Source organism: Typopeltis vanoorti, chromosome 1 (assembly GCF_054136105.1).
Source record: "Typopeltis vanoorti isolate ZY-2024b chromosome 1, IOZ_Tvanoo_1.0, whole genome shotgun sequence".
In the NCBI taxonomy this organism is placed as follows: Eukaryota; Metazoa; Arthropoda; class Arachnida; order Uropygi; family Thelyphonidae; genus Typopeltis; species Typopeltis vanoorti.
The window spans coordinates 148,715,443-148,737,638 of NC_143549.1; the positions used below are offsets into that span (position 1 = coordinate 148,715,443).

At 35.1% G+C, this 22,196-nt stretch overlaps 1 protein-coding gene across 1 annotated transcript in view; it reads left to right on the forward strand.

Moving 5' to 3' along the window:
• LOC150110529 (E3 ubiquitin-protein ligase HUWE1-like) overlaps window positions 1-20,776 on the forward strand; it is a 46,321-nt gene extending 25,545 nt beyond the window's left edge. Inside the window, exons 3-4 of the mRNA XM_090400354.1 lie at window positions 7,613-7,795; window positions 20,279-20,776. Coding sequence (XP_090256480.1) covers window positions 7,613-7,795; window positions 20,279-20,282 — 187 coding nt within the window. The 3' untranslated portion in view covers window positions 20,283-20,776. The remainder of the gene's footprint in view (window positions 1-7,612; window positions 7,796-20,278) is intronic.
• The last annotated feature ends 1,420 nt before the right edge of the window (window positions 20,777-22,196 follow it).

Genomic DNA, 22,196 nt, shown 5'->3' on the forward strand with positions numbered 1-22,196 from the left:
AGCAGAATCTGTGTATGAGTGTTTTCGGTTCGTGCGGAACAAAGGAACAATAAGGCCGCCATCAGGGAAGGTACAGTTAACAAACCAGAATACCTAGTCAAGGCAAGAACGGTAAGCGAAGATTTTCTTATGTTAAATGTTGAATTGAAGTAACCGTGGAGTAAAGAAACAGAAGTTAAGGAAACACGCTATTTACGTGTAGTGCTATAAGAACAGTCTGCAACTTGGACACTTTGTCTACTGTTAAGAAGAAAGCATATTAGGTCCCAGCCGAACAGGAGGCCAAGGTCCGAACTGTCTGTGTGATTTAGGAATAATAATGTTATATGATCAGAACGTAATTAAATGTTAACAGAAATTTTAGGGGACAGGATTTAGTAAGAAGTATTATCCTAGAGAAGTTCATGTCAGATTTATTGAATTGTCTTGTGTATATATGCAATATTACATGTATGATAATATCAGATAACTTAGTTGTAAGAGTCTGACGATAGATATATGTATAAGAGTGAGGAATGTATGTCAAGTAAGGGATTAGAGTACAGAAGTTTTGAATGTGATTAATTAAGTAAAGGGAACTCAGACTTTTTTAAGATTAAGAATTTAATTAATGTGTATACTTGTCTTTGTGCCATAATAAATGTGTTTCTTTTTATATGATCAAATGAGTTTGTCATGCTTTCTGCAGATTTGAATTACCGTTTGGAAAATTACGTACCATGCAATTTGAGGGGAAACCAATAGTGATAAAAGAATAGGGACCACGACTGCATACTTCTTGATCCCTACAATTTCTTTAAGTATTCTTGGATAATGTATCAGAATTTAGTTGCCGGCTGGCGCAGTCTTTAATCTATACAAATTTGTCGGCAAACAAATATCTGATAATAAGAGATACAAAAAATCATGTTAACGTTAAAGCTAAGGTAAAGCCAATTAAAGATATATAAAGTAAAGCAGCCACCCGACACACGGGGATATAACACTAGTGTGCCAAGCAACCAAAAGAGATGAAAACACAGAGTGGGATTTTTTTATATATATATCCTAGAGTCAGAAACCATCTTCGATCTAATTCACATTAATTAATAAAAGATAGTGTTATGTCGGAAGACCTAACGTTATTATTGCTCAATTAAGAAATCTAATAATTTGCCGGAAATGAAGGAACTTGTGTAAAATAGTAATTTAGTCTTGTATAATTTTATTTAGTATAGTGAAATTTCAGTGTAAAAAATTTAGTAGTTACTTAGTCGGAATTTGTATGTGAACAATTAACCATTTGCTAGACTAAAGAAGATCAAAATACTAAACTAAATGCGAACGGCCAACTTCGGTATATCTGTTATGCAGAATGGTGCTTCCCCCCCCCCCCCTTCATTCCACTGTAAAGTTACGAGAGTTTCGGTAGGTTGCCGTGACTGGCGCTATGTGCTGAGCGACGCAAGGAGCGTATGACGCATGCACGGATGAGGACAGAAGGAAACGGCATGTAGTTTAAAAGCGATGGTATCACTACGCACCAGGCTTTTTTGAGACATTTTCCTGCTGCTGATACGTGTGCCACGGAATGTCCAGCTGATAGGTAGCCTCCACATGGCTCCCTTTGTAAGTGGAGAGTACGGTCGTGTGACAAAGAGAAACTACCAGTCAGAGACAAAAGAAAGCCCAGCAGAATTTAATGGTGGAAAACGAGTTGAAGAATTCCAATCGATGTACAAAAGGGAAAGTCTAGCAACAGTCCTATCGAAGTCAAGAAGTGAGACCATTCGAGGTAGCAGTCTGATAAGATCTGAAGTGGCCCTGAGAGAAAATGCTGTAAACCGGTAAGGTGAACTTTATGTCTGCTATTTAGTGAATTAAATGTGAAGATCTGAATTGTGTGCTGAAAGACATTCCTAGAACTGTGGCCGATTAATTTGAAGGAGAATATGTCAATAATTAGTAGTAATATGTGTTTGAAAGAGAATTACTTAAGTTTTGTTAAGATTTAAGAAAGAGATAAAATGTATTAATTGGATAGGACTGTTAAGGGAAAGCTAGAAAGAAATATTATGTGTAATTAATAGAGAAAGGAGACTAAGTGACTAAGCTTTTCGATTTAGTATTCTGTGATATACAATTTAGATTTAGTATTCTGAGACATGAAATTTCAAGAGTGTTTTATTTAACTATGTGCACGAGAATGTGATGATTTATGTGTATTCTAATTGAATAATTGACTAAGCTTTTATAAATGTATTTGTATGATATTATCGGTGTAATTAAAGTGTTTTGTTATTGTTATGAAATTTGTCTTCCTTGTGTCTAGAACTACTGCACTTGCTCATAAAGTAAAACGAACCACATAAAGGCGGGAAACAGTTTAAGTTAAGGTCACGATTGCTAGTTATAAAGTTTTGCTGAGAAGAGTGAATGCTGACTGGTTTCTAACTCCCTGGTCATATTTCAGTATATCCTAGGATTCAGAGTGGTGCAGCTAGAACAAATAAATTTCTCTGAGTTTGAAAAGGGAGATAGAACCAGAGCTGAGACAAAGGAATTGGCATCCGCCATTTGCAATTCTTTGTCTCACAAGACCTCAGCTTCATTCTTGTCAGGGGTACGGCCAGGAGTGTATTAAGAGTTAAGAAGGGTATTTTTAAGGAAAAGTCGACACGACAATAGATAAAAAGCACACTGTTTTCTGTCATGTAACATAATGTATGTATTGCTGATTGCAAAGCTATTGCAAACACTTGGGGGAAAAAGTTTGGTAGAATCTCAGCAACAGCTTCACCCTCCTGAATTTTTACTAATTAAAAAAAAAAAAAAAAAAACAGTAGCTTAACTTTTCTATCAATGGGCTTGAGCCAATCAGGTCATTTGTTAATTGAGGAGGTAGGGGTTAATTTCTGGGAATTCGAAAGTAGCAATAATGCAGATTTTGTAGCCCTGCATTCCAGAATAACTGGTTTCAGTGTTTTTTTGATATGGAAAAAGCTCATGGCACAGTCTGAGATATAGCATATTAAAAGTACTCTGATGTACACATACTGGCCACTGAATTATTATCATTATTAAGAGAGACCTCCAGGAAGTCAGGGACTCATCAAGGGAGCCCACATACTATACACACACAAACACCAGCTATCATACTTATTCTTGAATTCATTCACACTGCTTGCACTCACAACATCCAATGCAATCCATTCCAATCATGCACCACCCCTATGAGAAAAAAATCCAGCCCTCACCCCTTCTTAGCAGCATTCATTCTCAGCTTTCAAGGATACCCTCTTGTCCTTTCCCACACTCCATAAATGGAAAAATTCAATTAACTGAAATCCTGTATGACTCTTCTCTCAGGCATTTGTAAGTCATACAGGATTTCAGTTAATTGAATTTTTCCATCTGTTTGCTAGTATCTGCAAATTTCAATCTGTCGTCATAATCAGTATTCCACAATCCTGATATAATTTTTAACACTCTCCTTTGCACTCTCCACTATATCAGATCACAATGAAACCAAAACACCAGACCTGTGAACAATAGTCCTACTGAGGTCTTATCAAGGCCTTGTAAAAAGACAAAATGACAACCTTATCTTTACATGTGAACATTTGTTACATCATTGCAATTCCCTAGCATAATCCCACCAATATAATACGACATTGGATATCTAATCAAGCTAAAGTGAATGACTTTACATTTACTGACATCCATTTTCCCATGCCCACAATTCTGGCCTATTCAAATCATTCTGCAAGTAGTACATAACAGCAGGATTCATGATTACCCTACCTATCTTAGTTTATCAGGAAATAGCTGTATGTCACTTGTCATATCCTTCCCAATAGCATTAATGTACAGATTGAATAACAGTGGACCAAGTATTGATCCTTGTGGTACACCCCTGGTCTTTAAATCTTGCAGACTCATATCCCCAATATACCAATTTTTGATGTCAGTCATCCATCCTCTCATCCACGTTAATATTCTGTAATTCAAACTCATATTCTCCAATTAAGCAAAAGTCTACAATGCTCTGTCAAAAGCCTTAGCAAAATCGAAAAGTATCATGGTGTATCCATTTCCCTTGTCAAGTTCAGTAGTAACATTGTTATAGAATGTGAGGCATTTGCTAAAACATGACCTTCCCTTAGTAAACCAATGTTGCTAATTGCAAAGTAGAGATTCAATATCAACCCATTTCTGAATGCAAGCCCTAATCAATTTTTCCAAAATCTTCACTACCACTCATGATATATTAATTGGTTGATAGCTACATCTCTCTGATGCATCTGTCTTTGCACCACCCTTGTGCAATGGAATTACCATACATTCTTTCCATTCCTGCAGAATCTTCCCTGTTCTGAGACTCGTTAAATAGCCTGGTCCAAAGAAATAGCCAGTTCAGCTGGAACACTCTTTTAGCACACCTGCTAATATCCCATTAGTCCCTATTGCTGAATTCTTATTCGGTCTGTGCAACAGGTGTGATACCTCATCCTCATACACCTGAGTTTCTTCATCCATTGATGTGGTAACACTGAGCTCAATGTTGCGTACATGACATTGATAGCTTTTAACACAATGGGCACTCATTAGTTGAACAAACAACCTCTTCATCAGTTATCCTCATGCTGTTAGCATTTAGAAGAGTTATTCTTTCATATTCATTCTTTCTTTCTTTTACTTGCAGCATGTCGATAGAATTCTTGTGGGTTGTCTTTAGCACGCAGAGCCAGTTTCTTTTCCACTGCTCTAGATGTCAATGACTTTACTATTTGCTGACACTCATAACATGGGATTGAAAGGCAACTTCAGCAAACAGTTGACTGTATCTTTTGATTAGCTCTTCATATTGGATTCAGGTTTTCGGCAGAAAAAAAGTGTATCTGCCAAAAAATGCTCTTTATCCAGATTATGAGTTAAGAAGAGAACAAGCTGTTTGTTATTCCAGGAGTATTAGGAACCAGATTCTTGAGACTCATCTTTGACAGAAAACTTGCATTCTTTGCACACGCTCATCAACTTAGAGAAAAACTGAATCTCCGCATTATATCCTCTACTGGATGGGTTGCAGATCGATTTTTATTGTGTGCTTATACCTTCCAAGTTGAATTATGAATCTCAAGTCTGTGGTCTGTATGGTGGCATAACCTTCAGTGGTTGGATTTCATCCAGCATCAGGGTATGTGAATAGTTACTTGTGCCTTTCATACACTGCCCACTCAAAGTCTTCATAGTGAATCAAATGAGCTGATTCTATCACTTAGGCAGACACAGTTTCCTTGATTGTGCCTTAAAAATAAAGTCTCTTCCAGAGCATCCCATGTAGTCTAGTATCTTTTCTCTGTTTTGGAAAGCACAAACTCTCACATGTCAGATTGCCATACTTCCCTTTGATATACAAGCTATTGGCATGAATGTTGACAACGTTACCTGTGCTAAACATAGCAGCATTTTCCCATAGTAGGATCACACTCCATCTTACAATCTCTCGCTTCGTGAATTATAGGAGTCTCATTCTCCACATGTCTATTTGGAATTGTTTCGTGCATAGAGCAACTCCCTCTGATTTCTTGCTCTCTGCACTGATGGTTCCAGATCCGAGTCCCTCTGTTGGCTGTGCTACTGCTGCTGTGTTTCCTGACATTCTCTCCGACCAGATCTCACATGATTGCAGGAATTGTACATCAAGTTACATGCCATTCAGCTTGCACTTGTGAATATAAAAGAAAACTGCTACAAAAAGTATGTAATTTATACTGACTCATCGAGTTCTTTACAGTCCATTTCCTTGCTTGTGTATAATCTAGATCCAATGCTTTGTGAGGTTTTACAACTATTGTGCAAAATTAAGACCCTTAATTTTGATGTTTGGTTGTACTGGATTGCCATCCACATTAGGCTACATATGCAGCTGCTAGATCAGCTGATACTTTTTTTTCATCATACCGTTTGACAGTCCCATATACAGACTACATTCAGTTTAGAAGATCAAAGTTAATTACCCTGGCAGGAAGCACTGACAAACAAATTGTATGAGATTAGACCTGAATTACAATCTAGTCAATGTAGAAACAGAAGAGTAGTAATATAGTAGTAGTTGTTCTTGCTAAGATCCACATAGCTCATAATCATCTTACACATTCTTATTTCTTTAGGAGTGATGCCCCACCTATATACAAAAAATGCAACATGTTTAACATTTCATATTCTGATGGAGTTTGAGCACTTCATATGGGAGAGGAATGAAATTTTTATTTATTATTATTATTACCTGACACCTCCAGGGAGTCCAAAGACTCATTGAGGGAAGGCACCTACTCTACCACTCAATCCAGCAAAGAACTGCAACTACACCAATGCCATCTACCACCCATCACAATCACCACTAGTATTTTCACAATCACATATATCCAACATGCCCATGGCGGGATTCGAACCTGCAGCCTTTTGGCTGGAGAGCAGATACGCTAACCACTTGGCCAGCAAGGCTTAGTAAAAGTTCCTGTAGTCTGTAACTAGAATAGAACTTATGATGCTTTTGTTCAGGTGATTTAGCGCCATAGATGGCATACACTCAATCAGATGGTATCAGTCATACAAATTTCATGACATTTTAACTTTTTACAAAAAATTAATTTATAAAACACATCTGATTATACATTCTCCTTATGTGTAGATACTACATTACTTCGCTTAATTTTTTGTACATAAAATTTTATTTACTAACTTATCTCTTTATCACTATGAGTACCTTGTGTACTGATGTAACCTTTGATATGGTGCGGTATAACGCTTGCTCTCCTTGTGCTAGTAAACCATAACTCAACCAGTCAGCATGAAATTACATAATAAAATAAAACATTACAGTAAATTATGTTAAACGTGGTTTACATTACACTTGTATCATAATGATCAAAGTGAAAAGAGAATGAGAACTGAAGCTATCTGAACAAAAGTTATAAAGAGCTTCTGTTCTCTCTCTTTCCAGCCAGTCACATGTTACTGTTAGGATCCCCAAGAACATAGTCATTGACACAATTATAAACAAACCTAAGTAAAAGGCAGAGCTTATTTCAAGAAGTAAAATTATATATCATAGAGTGGGCTTTACAAGAAATTACTGGATTTAAATTTATCACTAACATTAAGATATTTGCATCTAGAATTGCACATAGAGACATATACTAGAAAAATGATTACATGCATACAATGAATAGAAGTGTGTGTTGTGTGTAAAGGGGAAAAAAAATCAAATTAACATTCAGTTCTACCTTATTTTTTAAAAAAAAATATATATATATATATCATAAATTTAGTTTAATCCTTTATCCAAGTGTGAGCAAACAAAGTTTGCGTCTTCCGCAAGGAGATGTGTTTTGCATTATGGGAGATACTGAGATAGGAGTGTTGGTAGCTTGCTCCACCTTTGCAAGGAGTTGTCCTAGTGTTGTACCACCTTACCCCAGTCCTGAAAATACTTTCAGGTGCAAACTTTGTTTGCTCACACTTGGATAAAGGATTAAACTAAATTTATTATATTCTAACCAAGTGAAAAATAAACTTTCAGTAATAATGTCAGTCCACTTATCTTTTTGAAATATATTTATATTTATAGGTTAGACTCCAGTAGTCGAAGTAGCCAGCCACCTTGGCTTTTTATTTGCTTCAATGCTGCTCTAGGGTGCCGAACCAATGTCTTCCAAATCTATAAGCATCCAACATCAAGTTTATTGTCATCTGCAACTGGCAGTATGCCTGTTATTACCATCCATCCCCAGGCCTCTCCAGTAGTATGTAGGTTAGTATACAGTGTTTAGATTTAAATTAAAACATTGTTATCTGTGGTTATTGGTTATTAACAACATCAAAGGATTAGTAATCTCATGAGGTCCCCACTATTGCACTCAGTTTATTGAACTGTGCCTTAAACTCATTCACTGTTTCCACATTCAAAAAACATCTCCAAATTGAAAAATCTTTATATATATACATATATACACATAAAAGTTTCGAACCTTTTTCGTTTATAAAGATCAGTTAGCCATGTCATGTAGAGTTAGCTGTTTTTTTCTTTTCCCTCCCTCAAAACAGGCAAACTGGCTGACAACACTTGCAGTTAATGAACATAATTAACAGGACTCATAGGCTCCTTTGGCTGTAATCCAAACCACATAAATCCCTTCTCACAATTTCCTTACAACTTTCAGTGAATTCTTTTTTTACCTGTAACTAGCATTCCCTGAATTCATCTTCATACCTAAAGCATTCATAAGTTAGTCATTTCTAGACCCTCTCCAAATAAATTCTCATCCTCTTCAAAATGGGACGACCATATCTATGCAAAATATTCCATGTGTGTTAGGTCAAAAAATGCAAAGATATAATAGGTGCTTTAGCTATTTTTGGAGAATTTAATTATTAGAAGAAATATTTACTTACTTGAACATCTTAGTATAAAAGAAGATCAATGGAATGAATAAATTGTCCTTCAGCAAACTTACTGTCATTTTTACACCTAAAACATTAATATCCAGACTGAATATTCTGCTGAATTTAGAGAAGTTCAAATCTACCCAACCTTAGAGAACTATTCTCACTTTGGGTGGTGTGTTAGTGTACCAGAAACTTCTATAAAATTTTTGAAAATTGAAAATTTCTCTGTGCATTTTCATAGGCACTGAACTAGTTTCCAATACTTTTCTATTTAAGCACATTGCAGAATAAGCAACTGCTAACATTAATTTTCTGTCATCTTCAAATCTGTAGAAACATCTTTCAGTCCATCCATCTCTGTCTTTTGGAACATAAAAACTACACCACTCATATGTTTGAGACAAATGTTGATATATTTTGTTCTTCCTTTCTGTCTGAAGAGAAACTTTATTTTTTAACTAAGGAGCAAAGAATCTGCATCAAATTTTGCTTCAACCTCAAAAAATCTGCTGCAGAATTCTACTAGAATACTTAGTAGAATAATTCTACTAGAATAGTGTTTGATGATAATGCTATAAGCCATATCAAAACTTTTTTTGTAGTACAAATGCTTCAAGGACAGATGAACGTCTGTGAATGATGAAGAGCATTCCAGATGATTGTTGACAAGCACACCACCAGAAAAATCTCAAAAGTGTGCTAAATCCTTTAGATCATAGGTGAACTATTCATGATGTTTGTGAGATTGTAAGACATAACGTTGTTTTCTTCAGGGAGTTTCAAAGATCAAACTAGAGATGACCAAAAACTTCGTCTTGAAGGTCAGAACTGGTGATGAATGATAGATTTAGTTATGAACCTAAAACAAAGCAGCAGTCATCATAATGGAAGTCAGAAGTGCCAATTTACTGCAGCCAAAAAAAAAAAAAAAATATCAAGTTCACAGCAACGTAAAGTAAATGTTTTTTACATTTAAGTCATTGTCGACAAGGTTCCTCCCTGTTCATCAAACTCTCAGCAGCAAATTTGCCTGTGAGGTTTTGAAATAGCTAAGGGAGCTCAATTTCACCCTCCCCTTCCATTTGACTGACATTGTCCTCTATGACTTATTTCTGTTCCCTAAGATGAAATGCCAGCTTGAAAGATGGCATTTTGTCATGAATTGAGGAGATTCAGGCATAATTGCAGGAAGTGTTCAACAGTCCCATTTGAGGACTTCCAGAAATAATGGAATCACGAGAAAGAACTGTTGGAATCACATACCCAAGTGGATTACTTTGAAGCAGATGGAGAAACTAGGAGTTTGAGTAAGGAACTTTTTCATAGTCAAATTTCCCAAACTTCTGGTACTTACTCATAAGTAAAAATATTGTTATATCCTGTACATGCTTTCCTCATAAAGAGATTCATAAAGCAAATGGAATCTCAAAATGGCACAATATGTAATTAAATTGATCATGTGCTTGTAGATAAGACCAGCATTGAGTATTATGGATTTAAGATTATATAGAAGAGCTTGTTATGATTCTGATCATTACCTAGTCAAAATAAAATATAGGTGCAGAATCTTTGTGAAGAAACAAGAAAGACATGAAATAGTGCTAAAGTTGAACTTAAAGAAATTGAAGTTAAAACCAATTACAAGAACAAAATGAAAGGAAAAAAAATAGAGGCTGAAAATGTAGATATAGAAAGAAGTTGGATACACATTAAACCATGGATTCTGGCACAGAATAAGGTGGAAGAAAGCCACAGTAATACATCGCAGCAAGTTCAAATATGAAGGACTATTCATGGAATCAGCCTTAGCCCTTAGGAACATGCCAAACCTCAACAAATTTGGGTGCATGAGACTGCCCCAAATTTGGGAAACATATATCAGAAGAACTTCAGCCCAAAGGCCAATAACTACCAATATAGCCCACCAGGGGGCACCATCAGGACTTTAGGAAAACGGTAGCTTCCTCGCTTCGTTTCTCATTTGCTGTTATGTAGTACTTGTGTGCACCTGTTCTTTATTTTAAGTTCCCAAGAAGATGGCAACCTGACATTGCCGAAATATCGGAAAGTATTTATTAAAGTTATTTTAATTTGTATTTCTAGTGTACGCTGTCAATTCCTTAATTATTAGATAAAGGCAACACAAACCACAAACCGTAACATTTTTGTTGAGTAATCCTAGTAAGATTTATGCATATTGAGAAAAGAAATAAAGAAAAAATTATGGGGGGGAGGGTAATAAAAAAAATTAGAATAAAAACTTGGAAGAACAGGCTGGGTTTTGACTAAATAGATATTTATAATAAATATAAAAACAGAGGAAAACTCATTTAAACTTATTTATTTGTAGAATTTTTGCCTGTTTCATAGCATCTTCAGTACATTTAGTTATTTAGCGTATGGCTCACATATGAAAAGTTACATTAATCCTTAATATATATGGACATAGTAATAGATATATGTACAATAATAAGACATAATACTATCATAAAAGAGACACTCAAGAATAGGCTACAACTGAATGTCTAGGTTGATTATCCAGTCAACTGCACTTGGTGTAGCATGGATTAAGTCTGACAGGTTTGCAGTCTATGCACGTTGGACACATTCTGCTGTAATATGATTAATTGCAGCATTAATTACTGGAGGGTGATCCACAGTTGTACCTGGGTGAGGTGCCCCATTTGTAAAGGTGGTCTGCACATCTGCCATGGTTTGTACAAATTCAGTTAAGGGCAGACCAAGTTTTCCAACGTAGATCAAAACTCAAAAGGTATCTGTGCTGGATCCACTAATCCATGGAACATCTTCAGTACAGAAACACAATAACAGACGATTTTAAAAAAGCACCACATTTTTATCTAATGAGATAACCAAAATGGTCAATTTCCTAACTAAAACAATAAAAATAAATTTTAAAAATCATAAGATATATATATATATATAGTAAGATCTACACAAGTGTGCTTGAGAAACAGTTGAAGGATTGTGGAAGAAAAGCTTGGTGAAGAACAATCTGGATTCGGGCCAAATAGAGACTTTATGACAAATAGGTGAGAAGTCATGGAATATAACAAAAATCTGTATTTAAGTTTTGTAGATCTGAAAAAGGCGTATGACAAGGTGCTGAGAGAGAGAGAGAGAGAGAGAGAGAAGCTATTCAAAATGCTCTAGTTGTATGATGTCCATGGAGTATTATATCAAGCAATACTTAGTCTTTATTTGAGTTGTAAATCAGCAGTTAGAATTGAAGGAAGTACAGGAAGATGGTTTAATGTTAATTCTGGTGTGTGTCAGACAAGGATATACACTATCCCCTCTGTTATTCATTATCTATATGGACCACATTATGAAGGAAAGAGGTATTAAACCTAATATCAAAATTGGAGATATTAATGTCAGCTCTGTGCTTTATGCGAACAATGTTACTGCTAAATAAATCTGCTACAAGTCTGCAAGATTCCCTGACTAAATTGAATAACTGTTGTAATAGATATGGTATGAAGTTCAGCAATAACAAGACAAAGACAATGAAATAGGCAGAAGCATTGAAAATGTCAACTGCATTGTGAACGGAGAACTTATGGAACAAGTAAAACATTTCAGCTACTTAGGCACAATTTTTAGTGAAGGTGGTAAATTAAATATGTAAATAGACAACAGAATCAACAAAGCTGGTATGGTAGGAAGTCAACTGAATAAATTTATATGGAATAAGTAAGAAAAAAAAAATTAGTCAAAACACTAATTTAGTTATATACAAGACAGTCAAACAAATTTTAACTTACGGATCTGAGAGCTGGGTCAGAAGTAATATACTTGACCAAAGACTAGCGACTGCAGATATGAGAGTCCTGAGAAAGATTAGGGGCATGAACAGATGGCATCAATGGCAATGTCATATTATCATATTAAAAATGATATTAGGGAAGTACTTGATATTGTCAGCATCCAAGAATGTGTTAGCAGAGCTAATCTCAGGTAGTCACTTAAACAGAATGGGAGAGGAAAGATTAATAGAACAAGTGTTCTCTGCCAGGTTGGCAGGAAAACAATCCAGAGGAAGACCGAGATATAGATGGATTGATACAGTAAAACGTGCCTTAGAAGATAGAAATATAAGATCTGATAATGTTGGAGTCTTGACAAGTAACAGACTGATTTGGAGGAAAATTGTAGATAGGAAGTTAGTAATGATGTAAATTTTTCATGTACTATCATATTCTATACATTCCCCTTGAGGGTGTATGGCCGAAATTTTGTTGAGCTACACCTACAGGCAGTGCCTGTGCTTGGATTCAGTCATTTTCATGCAGGATGGGGGGGTTCTCAAATTCTGGGTTTATCAGAATCATCCTGATAACATGCCAGTGCAATGCAGCATGTACACAAAATCCAGTCCCGACCAGCTGCATTCTGCCACACTGTGCAAAGGATGCAGTTTTTGGCATACTGGGAATGGCAATACACTGAACAGTACAGTATGTGAATGCGTAGAAGTGAATAAAATGTTATTTATGCTTGTTTTGCTTTTTTGTTTCAAAAAATGTATGGAAGGACAAAGGCCACTATATGTTGGTTTTTTTTTTTTATAGATTTAGAGAAGACGTGACACCTTTTGATCACTGGATCTGGCTCCCACTGATGAGACCTCAATAAAGGTTAAAACTGGTCTGGGTAGTGGTCCTTCTCTTAATGCAGTGTTTCTCAAAGTGTGGTACACGAAAGGTCTTCAGGGCAATTTTCGGCTATGCATCATTAATGCATGGAATCATTATTAAGAAAAAAATAATTATTTTAAACGTATATATTTTCAGTTTTTTTCAGAAAACTCTAGTTTCTGAAAATCCTTGCATATATCTTGCTCGCAACACGATTTTTTACCTTTAATTTTTGGGAAAAAGTGCGAGTTATATTCAAGTAAAAGCCAATTTATCTTTCAAATTGGTCAAAGACTGGATTCATAAAACGCACAAAAGAGAGCAATATAGCAAATACAAATAGCTATAAGCAACAAGAAAATGTTGGTATTGTATCTGGATCAAATGAAATTGATAAGGGTGTCATCTGACATCTCTAGAGAACCAACTAGGAAGAAGATGAAAAATCTTCATATTATATGAAGATTTTTCATGAAGATTACTTGAAATGTGGATTTTCATGGATGGGAAATGAAGAGGAATTCCAAATTTTGTTCTATTAAAAATAAATCATATTTTTTGTTTACCTGAACATATAAATTCAAATAAAATAGACATTTACAATGAAATATATTTTATTTATTATTTTGATAATGGGGTGCTTGTTGATGAAAATTTAAGAAGGGGTATGCTGATATCTGAAGTTTAAGAAACACTGCCTTAATGCATTGCATTATACATGTCTGCAAGGAGGTGTTCTTTGCATTATGGGAGATATCAAGTCAAGTGATGAGAACTTGTACCACCTTTACCACGAGTGGTCCCAGTCCTGAAGATATTTCAGGTGCAAACTTTGTTTGCTTGTCTTGGATAAAGTATTAAACTAAATATATAATTTAAAGGGGTGCTTAAGGGTCAAAGCTGTGTAACTGATAGGAGACCTCCATATAGCCTTTAAAGGAATGCAGAGAACCCACCAGGGCTTCTCTGCATTATGTCCTAACGTCCAGTCCTCACCTTCTCGTGGTGCACCATGTTGGGTATCTACTGGATACTTAAAGAATGAGGATGGGCTGGCAATTTGGGATTTAGCTGACCAAATTTTAATTCTTATTGGCTTAAACCAAAGTACAAAATGATGGTACAACATGACAAAATTTCATGCTGACTGGGGCATCGCCCAGTTAAACAAGGCCCCCCGTTGTTTTCACCAGGGACCCAGGGTGAACAGCGAAAAGTCAGATTTTCGGGGACTTAATTCATTCCCAAAAACCCACAGAAAACAGCATTCTGTGAGCCCTATTACTGTCATGTTTCTTGTAGTGGTATATAAATTCAGTAGTCTGCCATTGATATTTGAGTTTCTGCTGTTCCATGTGGAATGTTTGGCATTAAAGTCGCCAGATACGATTACTGCTCTACCTGCATTTAGTATTTCATCCAGATCTGAATCTAGGAGTTTTTTTTATTTGGGGGGGTTGTAGACTGCGAATATCCTGATACTGCTTATGTGTTCCATACGTATTTCTATTCCTGGTTTCCATGTGTTCTATTTGGGGTTTGGCTATTGTATTATGCTTTATGTTTCTTTTCACAAAGATGGCAGTGCTTCCTCCTCTTGCAATAGGATCTGTCTGTAACGGTAAGTGCTATAACTGTTGATTATAATCTTGTCATTTGGACGAAGGTGTGATTCATTTATAAGTATGATGTCTTCTTGGGTTTCTGCTGCAAACTCCTGTAGTTCCTGTATTTTGTTGGATAGTCCGTTTGCATTCAAGCTGATAATCTGTAACGAGTTAGGTTTTCTATTAGCCTTATCCATTAAGGATTTTAACAAGCAGTGATTGTGTGTGTCTTGAGATGATATCCTTGGCTTTTTGAGTTGGGTTGGTTTGCTGGAGTTCAGCAAGCATTTCTCCTATGTGGCTAGTTATGTTCTGTAGGATAGGTTTGTTGATTTGGTTTTGGCTTTGGGTCTTTTAGGTAGGTTGGTCTTGTTACTTCAGCATACGTCCTTTCGTCCATTGTGGAGACTGTGGTTTGATGGGAGGATGTGCGTTCTTGTATAGGTCTGCTGATTTGGAGTTGTGTCTTTTAGTTTTGAGGAAATGCAAATTGCAGAGGCCCATACCTCTGCAATTTGCGCACTTTGCTTGTTGTGTGTGGAGTTTTTGCCATTCATTTCTTACGTGCTACCACATTTAACACATTGGTAATCTGCTTTGCAACAGCATTGTGAGTGGCCAAACTTTTGACAGCAATGACATTGCATCATTGTTTATGTTTTAGCGATTCAGTCTTTATGAATAAATCACAAATAGTTTGAAGATCGTATATGTGCTTCTGGTCTTTGCTGATCTCTACCAATATTAAAGGATAGATGTGGGGTTTTATCAGCTCTATGCATACGGCTGACTTTTGTAGGTCTCATGCCTTTGTTTTGGAGATTTACTTTACTTCATCTGTTGTAATGGACTCTGTTACCCCTCTGAGCACAACTTTAAGGTTCTACTAAGTGCAAATGTGTGGTAGGGTAAGTTGCTATTATCCAGAAATTTTGTTAGTTGTCTGTAATTGGTAGAAATTTTTGACTGGATGCGAATTCCTTCTTCTGTATTTAGTGGCTTTCGTAAATGAGATTTCTAGAGTTCGGAGTGAAGTAACAACTGATGTCCAATGATTTTTATCCCTTAGGATGACTGAGGGTATTCTTTCTTTTGAGTTTGTATTAATATCAGTCTCCATTTCTACTGTTTTGGGCGATTCTCTAGCAACGGAAATTTTCCTTTTTTTTTTTTTTAGTTTCAACTGTTTGGAATTCTTCCTCTTTGTCAGCTGTATCCACTGTGTGTGGGGGGCATTGTTTTGGGATATTGCTGCATCCTCAGGATCCAGTGACGTGACTGCCCTGAGCTTTGCTGTCCGATGTCCAATGCCATCACATTTTCCAGTCTGTCGTCTGTGACAATTGTGGGGGGAAAGCGTGTCATAGAGTTTTACTTTTCCTGGCCACCTACTATTAAGCACCTCACCCAAGCAGATAAATTCCCGATAAACGTCCTCAAATCTCGTTTCATCCTCAAATCACGTTTTTCCATGTCTATGTCTATCAATTATCAAAACTTAAAGTTCGAAAAGCTGGTCCTAGAACCAAATGTGAAATCCCATAGATTAAATCGATGATCTACCAGCAAATAGAAATTCTGTAAAAAATAATCATAATTTAAAATTCTGAATATTTTTACGTGTAGTTTATGTTAGTGTGTTTATTAGTTTGTTTCATAACACGCATTGTCGGCACTTGCAATGTGTCCATTATTGAAATTGATTTTGTCAAGGTGATATATATAAAGCAGTTAAAAATTTATGTACCTGCCGGATTTTAATAGTTGTGTTCCTTTAAAGTAATTTTATTATAGTTTAAAATATCAGATGTTGTGTTTTTAAAAAGACATTCTCATTACGCTACTGTAATCTACGTTTCAACCATTATACCTAGCGCAAGAAGTAAGTTGACAGTTTCATGGAGTGCAGATGCTCGCCGAGAAGTTTGATGGGTGATTGACAGCTGACAGAGAAAGGTTCGGTATTCGTGGTAACGGGAGAAAACATGTTAGCGTTTGGAAGGATTTAAGAACACAAGCCGGCAGATATATAAGTTCGGAGGAACTTTAGTTTTATGTGACAGTCGGAAGAAAATTAATAGATTCCGAAAAAGGAATCGTGGAAGTATGAAGTTTCAAAGTGGAATAAGTATTGATAAATAAAAGGAAATATTGCTGTAGGCATTGTAAAAGGAATATAGGAGGAAACGCTAATTGGAAGATTAGTAGTAGATCCCGAAAAGGGAATCGTAGAACTAAGTTTTTTTCGAAGTGGAAGAGTTGAGACTGTCCATAGGCATTAGTGAATAAAAGAAGTTGCTATTTAGGTTCTAAAGGAAAATGTTCGAGAAAACTCTGATTAGGAAGTTTCATCTGTATTAAGGACACCAAATCTAATTATCATTTCTACTGGAAAGGAGACAGAATTGAGTTAGGAAGAATAAATGTGTACTACATAAGTGATGAGAAAGGATCCTATGAAAATGAAGAATAGTCATATATTTTCAGAAAAGGGCCTTGACAGAGAAAGAAACTGGCTACGAACATTTTGTCATTGTGAAAACAAAGCGTTTAGTCTAAAGTGTAAGTTTATTTTTAAAAGGCCTTGGATCCAATTAATTCTGTAGGTAGTTATAGTTTTGTAAAGTTAATTGAAGTGTGTATGTATGTATATGTATATACGTATATATTTGTTTTATTAAATATGTCTATTTTGTATTTTGGTCTTGAGTCAGTGATTTATTTGGATTCTGAAAGCGATAGTGAAAAAATAAGGTCATTGCACTAATGGGAGTGAACCCTTGTGCAATATAATATATAGGCAGACTCGGAAATAAAAAAAAATTGTGGAACAGAGATCATCTCTATGACAGGATGATATTAAATACAAACTCTTCTATATTAATAATGCCGCAGCTGGTAGGGTTAATATAAGGATTGATAGTATGATAATAATATATCCTCTCTATAAAGAGATTCTATAAATGATAAAAATCTACTTCTCTTAAACAATCCTGTGGTCACAAAATGAAGAAAAAGCTTACCTTTAAGTGTTTCGATTCTTGCGAGTGGATTGAGAGTTTTGTCAATGAAAGAGCGAACCCCTTCTGTAATCATTAACAACCCACAATTCAACCCATAATTACATTCTTCACTATTTTTATAATCTTAATCCTCATCAGGCAAATGACCATAATGACTTAGAAATCCCCAAACTACAACATTAAGAATTAGATTTTTCATTTTTTATTCTCTCTTATTGAAGCTGTGAGTGGGTGTGTATTATTTATTACTATTCATTAAGGAATAGTTTAACATATATCTTTGATTATTGCACTATGAAATTTAATATAAAAAAATTAAACCAGAACACAAAATATTGACATTTTCCCCAAACAAACTCAACGTTCCTGTTCCTACATAACATTTAAAATCCATATTTTGCCTGAATACTTGCAAACTAGAATCATCAATGATGCATGCATAGAATAAAATATATTTGTTGTTGATGGCACTTGGTTTGTTGTTGGTGGATAAATGTATATGGTTTTCAACATTTTAAAGATTTATAAAGAAGTCCAATTAATATCTGTAGGTAGTTTAGTATATTCTTTAAATCCAAAAGTTAATATTAGACTGATTTATTTTTGTTTGTAAATACCTCTTTATATCAAATTTATATCAAACTGACCTCTTTATATCAAATTATGTCTTTGATCTGCTTCAGTATACATAAATGTAAAATGGAATTGAATATCGTTTCATTAATAAATGTCTTTTAAATCATTGTCATTATTGTAGTTATTATCTTGCATTATATACGCGTGGATAGGCTTATGTGTTCGTCAGACATGTTAATAGATTTCACGGTATGATATGAACACAGATGGATAAGAAAATAACTATTTATTAACTATGTATATATACTTACACAAACAATCACACCATCACCCTTCTCAACGATATGGTATCTTAAAAACACTATGAGAGCAATGTCTGTTCCAACGACATTGCTCCCACTGCTGAACTTTCTCACCTATGTCGCACCTTCTTAACCAATGGTTATAATCCCCGTAAGATAGATAACATACTAAATGCTCCTCAGAAATCCCCTCTATCTACCATAGAAGACTACAACAAAACTATCACCATCCCATACATTAAAGACACATCTGAAAAGATAACTAGGGTGCTTAACATACACCAACTATGCACAGTATTCAAACCTTATGTAAAATTAGCAACTCTCATCCATTTACCTAAGGACAAATGCACTCCTTTATCACATCCAGGAGTCTATGAAATGCCCTGTTCTTGCCATCAAGTCTACTACGGACAGACAGGAAGAATTGTGGACATCTGCCTCAGTGAACACAAAAAATATATCCGACACTTTCACTATGGCAAGTTGGGTCTGGCAGACCATGCTTTGGATACCCCTGCACACAGGATCAATTGGAAAGAAATAAAAGTAATGCACAGAAGCTTCTACAAGTCATAGAGGTTGTTCCGGAATCAACAGAAGCCTTAAAACATACTCCAAACCTTAACAAGTATGGCTGTATAAATCTACCAAAGATTTGGGAGACAGTCATCCTAAGACCAAATTAATATTTATTACTTTTTTTTTTTTTTAATAACCGAGATGGCGCCATATTAGGATACTTTATTCTTGTGTTGCATGCTGCAATTACTTTTACTAGCCTCACTGTTAGACCGGATTGTGGTTGTCTTGCTTTTGTAACAAACTTTGTGTTGTGTGCTCTGAAGATGCTGGATATAATAGCAGCGAAATATTTTCTTCTAAGTTAATAAATAGTTATTTTCTTATCCATCTGTGTTCATATCATACCATGAAATCTATTACAACATATCTTGCATTAATTTTGCAAGATAATTATCTTTAATTTTAAAGATAATTATATAACTAAATGTATAAGAATTATTTATATAATTAATTATATGATTTGTGCGCATAACTTCTGTATTAATTAGTATATAAATAGGTTTATAATTTTGCTAGCTAACTTGATGAATGAGTTGTTTTCGACTTGGTTTAGATACAAAAAAGCAATTTTTATTTTGAATTAATGTAAAGTATTGATTCTTATCATTTGACGAAATTTTGCTGCAATTGGGGATTTTCCATTTTCACAGCAACTCTAGCTTGTCTAGCAGTTTGCGTTTGCAAAACATTTATTTATTTATATTTTTGTAAAATATAAGCCAATTGGAAAGAGAAGGCTGGGTAGACCTCAAAAAAGGATATTGGATGGATAATGAGACCGGAAGACACCAATATGGTCTATACCCGTAATTAGTGTTATGATGATGATATTTTTGTAATAGCAAAATACTAAATTCCTTCGATGGTTGAATATAAAAATTCGTATTAATCAGGGTTTTACAATTGAAATTGAGGTAGCCGATCTCATACGGAACCAGTAGGGAGGTTTTCATCCCTTGTAACAGGAAATCGTCGATAACAGCTCAGTCAATTGACCGCTATAAATATATTGAGTAGACAGGATTATCTATTACTATATGATTTTTTTTTTTCACTTCAGTATGTGATATATTTCTGGTTCACATTATTTACAGATAGCGACACTGAAGATGAGCATCTTGATTCAAATGATAATTCAGAAGACTTTATGTTTATTCGAGATAATGATGAAGATGATGAAGAATTTAGATTTGATGTTAGACATAAAAGACAAATTCTTAATAGACTGTTTAAACAAATAAAACAGGTCAGTCATATTATTAAACAGTCGTATTCCATTGCACGAATACTGCTGAATTATTTTAGCTGGAACACAGACAAACTGTACACCAGCTATTTCAATGACAGCAACATGTTATTCAAAGAAATAAATATTTGGAAACCTAGAAATGTGTATCGTGGTATGAGAATAATGAACCGTTTAAGATCAGAAGACATGGCAAAATGCCCGGAATGTGATGCTAGTGTTCTAGTCAGCGATATGATGGGACTAGAATGCCATCATTTTTTTTGTAAGACCTGTTGGTGTAAATGTTTCTTCAGAAGTATTAGAAGGACAAAATACTGAAGTAATGACATGTTTAATACCTGACTGTAATTGCCTAATAGATGACCAAGTAGTTATAAAGCTGATCAAAGAACCTGATGCTGCTGAATTATATGAGCAAATGATAACTGACGAGTGTATTGACCGTAACTCAAATCTAAGAAGATGCTCTAATCCAAACTGCAAATATGTTGTTCAGGTCGAATCAAAGCAGATAACAGCTCAGTCAATTGACCGCTATAAATATATTGAGTAGACAGGATTATCTATTACTATATGATTTTTTTTTTCACTTCAGTATGTGATATATTTCTGGTTCACATTATTTACAGATAGCGACACTGAAGATGAGCATCTTGATTCAAACGATAATTCAGAAGACTTTATGTTTGTTCGAGATAATGATGAAGATGATGAAGAATTTAGATTTGATGTTAGACGTAAAAGACAAATTCTTAATAGACTGTTTAAACAAATAAAACAGGTCAGTCATATTATTAAACAGTCGTATTCCATTGCACGAATACTGCTGAATTATTTTAGCTGGAACACAAACTGTACACCAGCTATTTCAATGACAGCAACATGTTATTCAAAGAAATAAATATTTGGAAGCCTAGAAATGTGTATCGTGGTATGAGAATAATGAACCGTTTAAGATCAGAAGACATGGCCAAATGCCCGGAATGTGATGCTAGTGTTCTAGTCAGCGATATGATGGGACTAGAATGCCATCATTTTTTTTGTAAGACCTATTGGTGTAAATGTTTCTTCAGAAGTATTAGAAGGAAAAAATACTCAAGTAATGACATGTTTAATACCTGACTGTAATTGCCTAATAGATGACCAAGTAGTTATAAAGCTGATCAAAGAACCTGATGTTGCTGAATTATATGAGCGAATGATAACTGACGAGTGTATTGACCGTAACTCAAATCTAAGAAGATGCCCTAATCCAAACTGCAAATATGTTGTTCAGGTCGAATCAAAGCAGATAAAAATTCCCATAACGTGCAAGTGTGGTTATAGATATTGTTTTAGTTGTGGTGCCGACTGGCATCAGGGAATAGAGTGTAATCTTTTAAGGAGTTGGAAGCTAAAAACAGAAAATACTACATCAGCATTAGTGGTGAAAAACAAAGTGTCCTCAGTGTGGAAAAGCTACTTATAAAACTACCGGGTCTAATTATGTGACGTGCAGGAGTTGCAGGCACCAGTTTTGCTGGCTTTGTTTGGGACCAGCTAAGCATGATTTTCATGCTTGTTATGATAATTTTAATGAAATACTTTCTCCAAGTGAACAAAAAAATAATGCATCTTCAGAAAAAAGATATCAATTTTTTGCATTTTGTTGTTAAACATGTGCAGAAAATTTATCTTACATAAAAAGACTTAACCCATTTCTGAATGATATGAAAAATCAGACTGACAGTCCATCTAAAATAGCTTGTGCTCAGTGTTTCATT